Source organism: Emys orbicularis, chromosome 5 (assembly GCF_028017835.1).
Source record: "Emys orbicularis isolate rEmyOrb1 chromosome 5, rEmyOrb1.hap1, whole genome shotgun sequence".
Classification (NCBI taxonomy): domain Eukaryota; kingdom Metazoa; phylum Chordata; order Testudines; family Emydidae; genus Emys; species Emys orbicularis.
The window spans coordinates 20,512,294-20,527,616 of record NC_088687.1 but is presented as its reverse complement, the minus strand read 5'-3'; the positions used below and the strand labels follow the sequence as shown (position 1 = coordinate 20,527,616).

Genomic DNA, 15,323 nt, shown 5'->3' with positions numbered 1-15,323 from the left:
AATATAATATTGTACTCTAATGGATTCCTTTCAGTCTCTTTTCTTGGCAATCCTATCATTCCTATCCTGAGACTGAGTAATGAAGTCATGGGAGTTGTTACCCAAAAGGGTTGTTGTCTTCCTTCCTTACTCTCATGCACAATATCTAAGTAGTATAAAAGTAAATTGTGCGCTTCTATGAGAAAGTAATCTGTAGTGTGCAACTGGTTACTTTTCAGATCCAGAAGTTAGTAACTTGTCTTGTTATTGAAAGTAACTGTGAAACAAGCTTGCTCTGACTAGATTTCACATAGTTAATTTAAAAACGTGCCACAGCAAATGTTTGATGTTTTCCTATCCGGCGTCCTTCTGTGCCACAGCTAATATTTCCAAATTGTATTTATGCGTTCAGTGTGTAACGGAATGTTCCCCTTTTCCTACAACTTCTTTATTGTCATTAGTGGTTTTATTTGTTTGTTTTGTTAGGTTTTCCTTTCTTTGAAGTAAAAGTAAAATAATTTATCTGAAATTCTGCTTTATTTAAGCCTTGTAAATCCATTTAGTTTCTTCTTTTATCTGTTTCCCTTTTATTGTCCTTCTTCATTTGTTCTTTTGTTGTGAAAGTATCTAATAAACATAAATATTAGAAAGAAAATAAGAGGTTAATAAAACATTTTATTGCTATATGACTTGATTGTTTGAGGATAAGGGGCTATTTCTTTTTTATTATTCGTTTTATTTCTTACGATCAAGACAGTTTTCATTCATTTTGATCGGTAGTGAGTCCCCAGAAAGTGATGAGAAATTATCAGCGAAGGTTTTCAGTCAGATGCAGGCACTCTTTTTGTTTCCCTGATAACATTCATGTATTTGACCTTCATTAGGGAAGGACATTTATCACCAGCACCATCTAGCCGTCTGTTAGTATACTTGTCCTCTGTTGTACATGTTCTTGTAAACTGAAGTATTATGGATCACTTTAGGCTTATAACCCAAGTAAACAGTTATGAAGGATGTTGATGATAACTCAAGAACTCATCTGCAACAGAGTGTTGCAGTTTGTAATATGGTTAAAGTAAGGACCACAAATCACTCTTAATAGTGTTTCACGGTCATTATCTCAATGACGCTGGCCTCTTCAGGTCTGCACCACAGAGCAAATCTCTGTACAGTGTGTGCATGCACAAGTGGACCTGCTTTAGCACTGATGCTTTTACTAAGATAGGCTTTGCATCATTGGAGACCCATCTATTAGGATAGACCAGTGGTTCTCAACCTATTTACCACTGTGGGCCAGATATGCAGCTCTCTATGTGTTATGTTGGCCATATTCACACAATATATTATACTACCTCTATGGCCCTGAGGATATCACATGGGTCGCAGCTGTGTGCTGATTGGGCCGCAAGCGGCCTGCAGGCCATGGGTTGAGAAACACTGGGATAGACATTTGTGCAGAGGGGATGGGCCTTGGGTGAAGATTTTTAATTATGGGGGTTAGGGTTTTGTGTGAAAATGTCAGCTTGTGGACTGGCTTCTTTTGTTTGAAGAAAAGTTATCGGTTTGTGATTGCTGTCTGTCTTTGTTGGATTTAATTTTAACTATATGTGGGTGCCAAGAGCCTGGGAAAAGCATTTGTTTGTTTTGTATGTTGAAATAACACTGCGTAAATAAATAAGATTTTACATATGTGATAATAGTTTAGTCATCTGCATTTTGTTACATTGCTGTTCAAAGTGTGTTGATTTATCAACTGTATGTTTGTGGGGCACAGCATATCTAATAGCAAATCTCTCATTTTAAAAACTAATTCTGCTTCGCTCTTTCCAATCTTCAGGACTGATGGCTACTGTTTCACCATGGTAGAAGAAGATGAATCTGGAGGACGTACAATTGCTTCAGGATGCCTAGGCTTAGAAGGCTCAGACTTCCAATGCCGGGTAAGAAAAGAGTTATGATCGAGGTTTGGTCTGGCTATCGTGATAGTTTTCATTCAGCTGCAGTGTAGTAAATGCATACATCTGCTGCTTTGAATTTTGGTCATGTGGGAGATGTGCCCTCTGCACTGAATGCTGAGGAAATAGCATCTACTCCCCAAAACTCTTGCTACTTCTTCAAGCACACGATGTTGCTAGTTAACTAATATTAGCCCCTGCTTTCCTGGTGAAACTACCACTCGGGTAATTACATTCTGATTCTCTAAATTCCCCCGGCAGCTTGAATTAGGTAAGACATTCTTTACTTCCTTTCCTAAACTGCTGTGTGCTGCGTAGTAGTGTGCCGTAAAAAAGTTGCTGTTTTCACACTAGAAGTTGTTACATATCACTGATGTGTAATGTGAGTCCTGTATGTGTAGACAGTCATTCAGCCAGTAAATTTGGGGATCCACCTCTATGAAGGCAGTATAGATCCAGGGAGAGAAATGTGTTTCCATTTCATGTACTGCAATCAACGTCTCACCCTACACAGCAATTCTCTTTTGTGCTTGCATGTTTAACACAGAGAAATCACTCGGGGTTAAATCCCCAGCTGTTCTGTGCAAAGCTCAGCATGACGGTGCAGGGAGGACAGCAGGTGGAATGAAGATAACTCTGAGTACATCTACACTGCAAAATAAAACAACAGAAGACCACAACCATGGCAGCGATTCTCAGAGCCTGGGTCAACTGACTTGGGCTCTTGCTACAGGGTGTTGAATAAGGGTACAGGGTAAAAATAGCAGTGTAGACACTCCTGCTCGGGCTGGAGTCCAGGCATTGATACTCTACCCCTTGCTGGATTTCAGAGCCCAGGCTTCAGCCCAAGCAGGAACATCTACGTTGCTATTTTTAGTCCTGTAGTGTGAGCCCAAGTCAGTTGACCCGGGCTCTGAGACTGGCTGACACATTTGTTTGTTTGTTTGCAGTGTAGATGTACCCTAAGTAATCTTTCTGCTCCCACACCCAAATCTGGGCCTGTCCAGGGGCCAAACCAGCTATTGGTTCAAGTTAGAGCAGACTAAGGGTTGCTCTTATTTTCACCTGCTTGTAATAAACTCACAGGAGCCATTATTCCAGTAAATATCTCCAAAGTATAGTGCACTGTGTTCTGTCCCCTCCTGCTCCCTCTTCATACCCTTCACAAATCTTTTTCACTGTGGGGAATAGATGACGGAGTTGATTACATTGGCTTTAAGCCGTCTGAGTATTCCCCTACATGAAGGGAATCATGCGCTAAAGCCAAGATTTTCAAAAATAGGAGTCTAAAATGAGGCTTCTGAGTGCTTACTAAATAAGTAGCCAGATTTTCCAAAATGCTGATCATCCTAAAGTCTCTGTTGAATTCTGGCCTGACGTTAGGCATCTGTTTCTGGAAATCTTGGCCTTGGGGCAAAATTCTGTCTGCTTTGCTCTGGAAAGTGGGACAGAGGATCAGGCCCTCAGTCTCATTGTACATAAACGTGAAATCTGTCTGCCCCAAAATTCAAATGGAATGCTTGAATAATGTAACACTAACGCACACATTCTCTCACAGCTCTCCCGTATGCTGTTACGGCCAAATACATCTTTGTATAATTGTAATGATTTCAGTGGAATTTCACAAGGGATGAATTTGTTCTTTAATGTTTAAATGGCTTTATTAGGGTGGCCCAAATCCTTATTGCAGTCATATTTGAAATCCTTCACTGGTTGTGATGCTGTTTACCATGTCAGGTCTGTCTCCTTCTCCAGCGCCCAAACAACAGTGTCTGTTGAAAAGAACAAAGTTGCTCACACAGTTCTCTGTGAATTTCTCTGTTGCAGGATACACCCATAATACATCACAGAAGAACTATTGCATGCTGCACAGACGAAGATTTCTGTAATGAAAACCTTCACCCTACGCTGCCACCACTGAAAAATAGAGGTAAGAGGAGGAAGAAAATCTAGCCTTAAATCAGTAGATGCATGTATTTTTCCTAGAAAAGAAAAGAGAATTAGATGAGCTGCATGGAAAAACATTTTTTTTTTGTATCCTGTAGCTGTTCTGGTAATATACGGAAACAGTATCTACTTGGTTGTTGCTGGTATTTACCTCTATTTGTATTCCCATCATGCCTACAGGCATCAGTCAAGGATCAGAGACCCATTGCACGAGGTGCTGTGTGTAGTAAAATAACAGTGCCTGCTCCAAAGAGCTCACAGTCTAGGTTAGGCTGGGGCAGGGATTATCTCTTACTTTGTTTGTACAGTGCTTAGCACGGGGTGGGGGGTGGGGTTGACTTATTGAGGCCTCTAGGTGCTCATGCCATACAAATATAAAATAACAATAATGAGTGCCCTCTGTCGTTGCAAAAGATTGTAGTTTGTAGCTCCGTAACAGTTTCAGAACGACACTTGGGACCAGATCCTCAGCTGCTATAAATCAGCGTAGTTCCATTGAAGCCAGTGGAACTAATGACGATTTATAGCCGCTGATAATCTGGCCCTCAGAGAATAAGGTCTAGGCGTTACCATGAACTCTGTGTTTCAGAGGTATAGAACAAACAATAGAGTAACACTCTGCACAAATGCATTTCCAGGTTTGGTTGGAAGTTATATAATATTTTTATTTTTAAAATACAGCAGTACCTGGGTAAGTACAACATGTATAGACATTGGCATAGCTGCTGTGCAGGACTTGTGTGGTCAGCATTAAATTTGGTCCTAGGAGACAGAGTTTCCAATTTTTTTGGTGTTGCCCGTTTAAAGCTGAGAACAAAATTTGGACCGTAGCGTTGAACAGTAAATCTCAGTCTAAACACATAGATATATTCTTATTACTTACTTACTTACCCACACACACACCCCCACACATGCATATAGAAAGGACTATTCCTGCAGTCCTTACCTATATAAGGGCTTACTTAATTGAGATTCTGCACAGCAGGGCTACAGGATTGGGCCCATAGAATGCAATATGTAAAATAATTCAGCATTGACTGGTGAGCCATGAAATCACTGAAACCTCCTAAAATTCTGACTCCCAACATAAGAGCTCTGTGTAATTTTGTTGGTCTTTATTAAGAGAAAAAAAGTTACTTGGACAGAGAGAAAATCCCCCAAGTAAGTACATTTGTATGTTTGTATAGTATATGAATAATATAATTTGATTTTGGAAAATCAAGTCCATGATTTTCCCCCCACACGCTGGTTGAATTAAACCCTGCAGATTCAAAATGGGGCAACCTTGATCTAACTTGTCTCTTTCCTTGGTTTTATATTACATTTGCCTTTCCAGCCTAAACTGGATGGAAATGTAAAAATCAGGTAGTTAGCATAGTCAGATATCTATCTACTGTTTATGCAAAAACTCAAACTCTTTTGCTAATGCCAAATTTTCTTCTTTTTTTTTTGGCGGGGGCAGAGGACACTGAAGTACTAAGGTGACAGATAGCTAAGATGAATAAACACCAAAGAGCAGAGAGAATATTTTTGAATACATTATTAGATGAATAGCTTTTGAGCTGCTTGAATACGGCAAAACTAGTTGTTTAATTTGCTATTTGAGAAACAAATGGCAGTATGTTCATTTAACATAATTCCTCCAACACTAGTAGCTAGATAGCAAATTGTGACTGTAATTTTAGAGCCTGCTTCAGATAATGTGGCTCTATGGTCTGTAGCTGTGAAACAGCACCAAAGTCAGCCCCTTTTTGAAAGCTGTATGGTCAGCTGTGATCCTTGGTGCCAGAAGCCAGGGTAGTTTGCCACTGCTCTATCACAATCTGAACACTCACCAAAAGGGCAGCAATTTAGACTGTGAATTCTCCCACTAGCCATATCCAAGTACATGCAGCTAATATATAACGGTTGACGAGTTCTGTGTTAATAGCCATTCTTCCTGACTTGGATTGTTTTTAAATGTGGTGCAGTGACTCTCAGAATTATCAGGATTTAACATAAACAGTGATGTTAAAATAAATAACTAAAATTAAAAATGGACTTGTTGAAACAAAAACTCCACTGGAGTTGATGCAAAAATGTATGTTGTTTGGTATTTTAAAACATACAAAAAAGTTAGCTCCTGATCAGGAACTTTTGACCAAAGTCATATCTCAAGGGAAACCGGGGTCTGGGGAGGTCCTTCAGCTGTAGGTCAAAGGTTGCTAGCTAGAAATTAACCCATGCACAGAATTATCATCTACAGATGCGTGCAATTTGTGTTCTGAAAGTGTTTCTCCATACCTAGCATTTCCTGGAAGGGACTCACTCTTTAACCATGAACAGAATGAAGCAGCAGATATATGAAAATATCAGACAGAAGAATTAAAATCAAGCCAGAGAACTATCTTTGTGTCAAGCAGGAAGGAAAAACACAACAGCAGCTAAATCCATTTCTGGACAGTGTTCTGGTGCATCCTGCAGTACTAGTAGAATAAAAATACCCTGGAGATAACATGGAGTCCCCTTGCTAGTCTTGCAGCCGCCTTATTAAGGAAATGAGAATAATAATCATGTCTGAAAGGACACCTCTCTTTTAAACATTAAAAATATTACTGGAAATCCCAATGAAAGTGCAGACTGAAAGCAGATGAGAACAAATATGTCTTTACTGATTTAAAGCCTTTATAAGCAGAAGTGGTGGTGCCACCATGTCTGGCTCCCTGCCTGTAGAGCTAGTGATGAATGGGCACGGGAATGATTGGAGGAATGATGATGGGGTCTGATGTGTGCACACAAGTCTCCAAGCCTCAGATTTCACTGCAGTTTTTACCCAGATAATATGAATACTGTGAACTGGAAGAAACTGGGGAAGCAGGAGAATCTTCTGTGCATTTGATATGCTGACTCCACCCAAAACCCATTTTGCTGAGTTTTAAATACACGTTTCAGCAGAGTGCCGTACATGACAAAGTGAGATGGGGCTGGAGGGAAGCACTAGAACTGTCTGAAAGGCTCTTGAGTCTTACTGAAGATATTTTCTAGAGAAACTGTTTCTTAACTTGTTTCTTCTGTTATCATCTCTCCCTCCCTGTACTGAAGACAACCATGACACCCCTGTGTGGTGTCTAGAAATAACATCACTGTGTATTTTCTTATAAAGTATACTCCTTGCATGCTGGGCATTGGACAATGGCTAAAACTCCCCTTCAGCCAGCGTATATAGAAGAGCTTCAGTAATGTATTGCTTGTTTATTACATATCCCTCACATAATAACTCACTGCGGTCTTCTAAAAAAATAATAAAATCCTGCTTACTTTCATAACCTCACAACTTGGTTTGGCTGCAGTTGATAACTTACATAACGTTAGGAAGCACTGGGTCTAAGTCCAGTTCCCATATCACAAAAATTAGTGCAAATTGGCACCCTTTTCAATCGCAGCTGAGAGGCCAGGCATTGAATAAGTTTGAAGACTGAACCACCTGCCTCTCTGCCATCCCCAGGAAATAGCCCCACCAGGTTTGCACTGAGGCAGACGGAGAAGTTTGCATGGCTGCTTTGTATGCAGCACCTGTTCTGTGGACAAAGGGAGGACTTCAGTGTCCAGGGGAAGTCAGTCTGGCACTTTTCACCAGCCTAAATATGATACAATTATCATAGAAATATAGGGCTGGAAGGGACCTCGTGAGATGCCTCCTGTGCTCAGGCAGGACCAAGTAACCCTAGATCATCCTTGACAGGTGTTTGTCCAACCTGTTCTTAAAAACCTTCAGTGAGGGGGATTCCACATCCTGCCTTGGAAGGCAGTTTCAGAGCTTCGCTACCCTTATAGTTAGAAATGTTTTCCTAATATCTAACCTAAATCTCCCTTGCTGCAGATTAAGCTCATCACTTCTTGTCCCACTTTCAGTGGACACAGAGAACAATGATCACCATCCTCCTTTTAAGAGCCCTTAACGTATTTGAAGACTGTTATCAGGTCTCTCCTTAGTCTTCTTTTTTTCAAGATTAAATATGCCCAGTTTTTTTAACCTTTACTCCTAGGTCAGGTTTTCTAAACCTTTTATCATTCTTGTTGCTCTCCTCTGGACTCTTTGCAATTTGTCCGCATCTTTCCTTAAGTGTGGCACCCAGAACTGGACACAGTACTCCAGCTGCGGCCTCCCCAGTGCCGAGTAGAGCGGGACAGTTACCTCCCACGTCTTATATACACCCCAAAATGACATTAGGCTTTTTCACAACTGCATCACATTATTGACTCGTATTTAATTTCTGATCCACAGTAACCCCAGATCCTTTTTAGCAATACTACCACATAGCCAGTTATTCCCCATTTTGCAGTTGTGCATTTGATCTTTCCTTTCTCAGTGAAGTACTTTGCACTTGTCTTTATTGATTTTTTTTTTCCCCAGAACAAATCTCCAATATGTCAGGGTTGTTTTGAATTCTAATTGTGCCCTCCAAAGTGCTTGCATCCCATCCCAGCTTGTTGTCATCCACAAATGTTATAAGTGTACTCCCCACTTCATTATCCAATTCATTAATGAAAATATTGAATAGTATGAGACCCAGGATTGACCCCTGTGGGACATCGCTAGATATGTCTTCCCAGTTTGACAGAGAGCCATTGATGATTATTCTCTGACATTTAAAAATAAAGAATTCTGAGCATTTTTTCTTTACATTTTGATGAACATATGTTGACTGGTTTCCAAAACCCCCAAATGAACAAACAAGCTAAATCCCTCCAGAGTAATTTGAAAACATGTCTGAATTCTGGGCAGGTAACTCACTCATTCTCCAGCATTATTGCCTTGCATAACATGTTGGTAAACATAAAGGACTCCAGAAAGATGTTTTGCCTTCCTTTAGTCTTGGGGCCAATTTCATGCCTACTGTGTGCTTGGTGCATCTTTAATAAAGCCGTGTGTAATATTGTTTTAGAAACAACCTTCTGATCCAAGGTAATAACTTTCATCACTGTAACTAGTTTAGACTCCCTCAATTTTGTAGGCTAAAATGCAGAACTTGTCTTTCACACCTAGATTCCCTTTTATCTTTAAGTGCTTTCTGGGATTTTTTTTCTTCCCACACAAATGCCTTTGATCACAGAAAAAATGAAAATCAGAATTTTCAAGTGTGGCTTTCTAAAGTTGGGCCCCTTATAAAGGGCCTTATTTTAAGAGTTGCAGAGCACTTGCAGCTCCTTTTAACTTCTGTAAAAGTTGAGGATGCTCAGCACTGTTATGCAAGTGCCTAAATAGGGATTTTAGGTGCCCGACTTTGGGTACCCCAGTTTGGAAATGTTGGCCACAGTGTATAGAAATCTAGCCACTCTTCTTTGCAGAATCATCTTCAGTGTTCTTTATTCCATTTTATTTGTATACAGTTTTATACACACTCATAATCCATTTATAATATTAAAGAAGAGGGAGTTTAATTGTGAGCTCATTACAGTTTCTGATGGGTGTAACTCCATTTACCTGAATAGAGTCACTTCTTGGTTTACTCTGGTGTAAGCAAGATCAGAACTGAGCCCTGTATGTGTGGCCCTCAACACTCGTTGTGCTAAAGAAGCACAAAAACGGCCAGCCCCGTTTTTATTGTAACATGTTCTGTGAAACCAGAAACCCCTTGCTGCAAACGTATTTCCGTATTCTCCAGAGTATGAAGAATTCTCCCCCTATAGTCTGCATACTGTGTTTAGCCTCTCCTGGGCTAATAGGCAGTGACATCTTAAACTGTTACAAACCACACATTTTAGAGGGAAATGACTGGCAGACATAGACTGCTAATAAACCATGAAATAGAATCTTGGCCCCCTAAACTGTCACCTCTTTCACAGAGAGAACTGGACTCCCCCGTGGGTTCTCAGTTTCAGCTCCCGGCACACTTAGAGTGACAGTCCAGGTAGAAATCTGCTGCTCCGATGAGAATGATGCACTCTAGTTTTTTCCTGATAGGCCCTGTGTCAGTGTCTCCTTTCAAAGGCGATGGCCATGGCTTGAATGTTTACATTGTTAATGCTCCAGGAGCAGGTAATGTCAGGTTAAAACATGACCAATGTGTTCACAAGGCAGATAATGGTAGGTAATCTCTGTTCATGATGGGAAGGGGAGGGAAGGAAATAGTTGGAAGCAAAGATGGGAGAGGGAACTGGATCTTTAAAATAAAAGTGCATGACAGTAAGCCAAGATTCCCCTAGGATCCTCCTTGTCTCATTACCCTAGTAAATCTGAAACATAATAGTGTTATTCCAGGATGAGTCAATAAGGATAGAATTCTCACAGTTTACTGTGTGTTCAGCATTTGTGTGGAAGATGCAAGACAATCAGATGGTGAGGGCTTCAGAAAACCTCATCTTTATCTGCATAAGAGTGAACACCAGGCTGGGGGTGGGGAGTGTGCTAATGTATCACAATTTTGAGACTCTGTAGTTTTAAAAGAAGATGGTGCAGGATTTCTTCAGTTTTCAGCATGAGAATATGCATGACGGTCCAACACGTGTGTTTGGAATGAGGCTACAAATGTGGAGATGACAGCTAAATTTTAGAGAAGAAAATGGGTATAGCGTGCAAGGATTAATCCAAACTCTTCAGTTATTTTTATATAATCACAATTCTTACATGTTGCTTGGTAATGTGCAATGACACATTTTTCCACAAGTGCAAGAATAAAAAACAAATAATTTTTGCTGCTAGAGTGCTGTGTGAGAGAGAGAGAGATCCTTAAATTGATGTAAATATAACTCTAAGGACTTTAGCTCTATGCCCTAGCAGGGATTAGACATCCCTTGTATGTCTTCTCTGCTAGGATAGATACAGTTGGGTATATTAATTGCTTTTGTTAAGACTCTCCTAGTTTTCTGAAATTAATAAAAGTTAATTAAAATAAAGAGGCACCAAACTAGTCTGTGTCCTAGCTGACAAGAGATGTAAGATACAGGCCTATAAATCCCAGGTTTGAGGCGGTGGGGGTTAGTGGATTGTTCATGAAGGGCTAAATACTCCCTTGCAAACTCAGTCAAAAGCGCCAGTGTTACCAGTGAGAGCTTTGTCTGAGTAAAGGCTGCAGGATCAGTCAGGCCCTCGATTGCTGTTCCATGTGCTACGTTTGCCCTGTTCGATGAGGGCTAAAGAAGGAGCACGTAAAATGGCTCTGAAATCAAGTGATACATTACACCATGTTTCAGTAGAAAAGAAAGGGAACAATTCTGTTGCTTAATATATTTATAAATTCTTGTATGTCTTTTTACATGTGAAACTAAATCCAGGAAGGCAGAATGTATTTTACACCCAACCTAATGTGAAAGACATTTCAGGTGTGAGAGAGTAGTGTTGACTTCTAAGACAAAAATACAGCCATTGTACAAAGTTTTTTTTTATCTTTAAACCAGATTTTGTTGAAGGAAACATTCACCATAAGGCCTTGCTGATCTCAGTGACCGTTTGCAGTATACTCCTGGTACTTATCATCATATTCTGTTACTTCAGGTAAGTCGGAAGTATTTAAACTTTGTCTGCTTCACAATTCTTCCCAACATCACTTTTTCCCCCATGGCTTATGAACTGTAAAATTAAAAAATTAACAGGAGGGAATTGGGGAACAATTAAAAAAACTTTGTTTTTATTATAGGGAAAAATTGAATATTTTGCTAATGTTAAAATCACAAAGGCATCAAAATATAATGCCCTATAATATAGTTGGTCTTTTATATAGCATCCTTCATAGAAAGTATGTCCTGCATCCTTCATAGAAAGTATGTCCTAAAAAGCTTTCCAGTGGGAAATAACACAAAGTAGTATACAGTGAAAATGAAAGAAAACAATGGTGTAAAGACACTATAGTAAATAAAGTAAAGCTCATAAGCCTATTAACACAGTGCACACAAGGTTGCACACAAATTCACAAACTATACCCAAAGAAGGAGATCGATTCAGAAAACATAGGCAAATTCATAAAAATGCCTTTCTTTGGTCATAAAAGACCCACAACATTCATAACAAAAAGGTGAGGTATTTGCTGCATCTGTTTTTAGGACTATTCTCTGAATTAGGGGTTTAAAGTTGGTACTTGGCTATGCAAAATTATGCTGGATTCCCCAGCAGGATGATAGTCAGCCCCTTTCATAGACCTAAAGCGTTCTAATGTTGCAAATAGATCAGAAAAATAGTCGTTGATGAGTCTAGCACGTACTGAGTAATTGCTGGGAACTTATGCATGACTAAATATTAAATGTGAGTAGTGTTTTCTACATAGCATCCGTTCCTCATTGTACTGTCAACTAATTTAATTATCACTAAAATCGTAGGCATAAAAGGCAAGAAACCAGACCTCGTTACAGCATTGGACTTGAACAGGATGAGACTTACATTCCTCCAGGGGAATCCCTGAAAGACTTGATTGAACAGTCTCAGAGCTCAGGAAGTGGGTCTGGGCTCCCTCTGCTGGTAAGAAAGGAATGTAATTTAGATTCACACATAACTCTATAAGGCAAAGACACCAGCATAAAAATTCAAGGGGATTTAATAGGAATTATGTTAGTATGTGAAGGAAGAATTAGGTTCTCAGTGTCTGCAGAAATGACAAGGATATCAGTTGGAGAATAAATACTTAAGAATCAGAGCTCTTTATTTCATGTACCGGGATCTGAATCTGATCTCAGGTACACCAACGTAAATCCAGATTAACCCCATAGACTTCAATGGGATTTATCTGGATTTACACCAGTGTAAATGAGATCAGAATCCGGCCTACGATCTTGGAGATGGTGCTTTTTATAAAACACACAGTTACATTTCAAACACTGTTACATCATTTTTAGAGACAGGATGGTTAAATAGAATCCTTTTACACCTTGGCTTCACTTAGCATTAAAAAGCTAAGAGTAGAATCACTGTATTTTGCGCTACAACAGTGTCGTAGGTTGAAGGTATGTCAGTTGAATGGAGTATAACATTTATAAGTTGTCTCAAATGTAACTGTGACTGAGACCCAAGAACCTATGTACTAAAGAAGGCTCAGTTTCAGCTAGAAGGTTTATATTTCAGAGTAAAGCTCATGGCTTTTCCATTCATCTGTGTTTTAGTTTTCTGATAACCTAACAACCTTGGACCTCCTGTACATCATGGCATTGCAGAAGACTCAAGATACTTATTTTAAATACTACCTTTTAATTTTCCTTTTCCTTGTCATTTTCCAAATGCATAGCTGAGAAGTTATACATCGGTCCTGTACCTAGTAGCTGCAAAGTCCTGTTTAAAATCATATTCATTAAAATACGTTAGCTAAATATGTTTTGAGAAACAGCCAGTTTTCCAAATGTCAACATGGCCATTGAGGGACAGATAAGCAGAAGAATGAGCTTTGCAATTGATTCCAAAAGTGGTGACGTCCGTAGTTATTCTTACTAGATATGGGCGTGAGCACCAATGTGTAGATCCAGCCCTGTCTGCCTCTCTCACAAACCTCCCCGTATTGACCAGCAGTTTCGATGTTCTAGTGAAACATAGCTGTCAAGGGAGATCATGGCCATTGCATGAGAGGGGCAATCTCTCAGGTAGCCAAGGGCATTTCCATGGAGGGAGTAGGAAAACAGGACAGAGACTGTAAATTGGATTCTGTATTCATTGGGGATCCAGTGCAGAGAGCAGAGTACTGGGGTAAACGTGTTCACAGCAACCCAGATTGTTAAGCAGATGGGCTGCTGCATTTCGAATCGGGGGACAGAATATTACCGTATACTCCATAGCCTTAACACAGCCTTAATATAGATTTTTGTACTTAGTTTCCTAAGGCTTTTAATGACAGAAATAAAAGGAGAAAAGGAAAGAACCAGTAAAGCTGGTTGGCGCAATATGGTTTTTCCAAATGTATTTTTACCTACCTCCCTAAGTATTTTTTTTTAAACTGGGCATAGGCAGGGTGGGTGAACCACAGCTCCATCAAACTGTCCAGGTCCTATGATCCCACTGGCAGCATGAGCCCCACTCTCTTCAGCAGACTGCAGGATCTGCTGCTGAGAGAGCATAGAATTCAGCTGCTGGGGCTCTGTTCGCCCTGCCTGTAGCCCTACCTGTACTTCAGTAAAGGAGACATTTGTACTCTTTTCTGTCCCAACTGTGTTCTGCCATACCTGGTGGCTTTGTAGTCACTAGACCGAGTCTTAATTTCTTTTATAAATCAGGAAATATTCCTCCCTTCCTCCTGCCCCTTTGCCTAACTAAAAAGTCATAAACAGATTTTCCTCAAACAGTGATTTTCTAAGAAAATTATAAGACCGTGAAAACAGGTTCATGATGGAAGCTGCATTGCAGCCTTAAAGCTTTTGCTATGGTGAATATAATAATATAAGTTTGCTGTGTTTGTCAGGTAGTTACCACAGCAATACGCAGCTTAGAAGTGCATGGATTGATACTTATTGTCCAAGAGGGGATGCCATGCCTGTAACAAATATGTACAATAATGTGTGGTGAAAACCACTACCCTTCATTTTAAAAGTGTTTATTTCCAGCTTCTTTATTATTTATTTCCAATATAAAACATTTAAAGTTGTTTCAGAGAAAGCAAACCATACTTTTTTTAGAACTTGTAAAATGCCAGCTTATGATAAACAATATTGTCTTTCTTTTGTAGCTCGCTTATTATATTGGATACAAGGTTACAACAAAGCGAAACCTTAACCAGGATAGTGTCGTTACTCTGACATTCAACCTTGTTCATTTTCTCTCTCAAATGTATTTGTATTATTCATAATTATATGGTGGCTCTTAGTCATGCCCATATATTTAAGGTAGTGTAAATGTTGAGTATAAACCACTGTGGGCTGTTGGGTCGTTTTTTTAGATGATTGTATCTCTAGGATAAAAGTTTGCTGCAGGTTGAATGTTGCCATTCAACTTCTAAGCTCTGCTGAAGCGTTTTAAAAACTTGTAAATAACGGTTCCTACACTGCAAGCTGGGTTGCACAGGCAAATCTCTGCATCCAGGCTCCATTTACCTCAGTGGGCCTCCACGCAGCTGCAAAACCAAGGCCAAAAGCACAGAACCAAGCCATTTTCAAGGTATAAGAAGGTAGTGTGCAGTTTGCCACATTAGACATAGGACATTCGATTCAACTTGCTCGTACATTTTTTATAATTACATTTATAAATACGTGTTGGTTTTTGATTGAATACATCACAGCTCTGGTCACAAACATTCGTGTGACCAAAACTTTGTATGAATTTTACAGACAGCAAGTTTTGTGCCTTTAGCCGAGATATTTCCATTCAAGAAGCAAAACCCCTTTTGTGACAAAACAAAATTCTATTCAAGCAACAGTGGAAGTAGTTTGTAAATGTTTAGCTCATCCTGTCAGAGAAAAGAAGCAAAATGCCCTATTTCCTTAGCTGACCAATGTCAATGTTTGTGTAGAAAAATACAAATATTGAAAAATTAATGGATTGTTCGCTGTGAACAG

The 15,323-nt window shown here is 39.6% G+C and overlaps 1 protein-coding gene across 1 annotated transcript in view; it reads left to right on the top strand.

Moving 5' to 3' along the window:
* BMPR1B (bone morphogenetic protein receptor type 1B) overlaps positions 1–15,323 on the top strand; it is a 105,625-nt gene that overhangs the window by 82,959 nt on the left and 7,343 nt on the right. The window contains exons 3-6 of the mRNA XM_065404550.1: positions 1,817–1,919; positions 3,762–3,864; positions 11,259–11,355; positions 12,174–12,312. Of these exons, the coding sequence (XP_065260622.1) occupies positions 1,817–1,919; positions 3,762–3,864; positions 11,259–11,355; positions 12,174–12,312 (442 nt within the window). The remainder of the gene's footprint in view (positions 1–1,816; positions 1,920–3,761; positions 3,865–11,258; positions 11,356–12,173; positions 12,313–15,323) is intronic.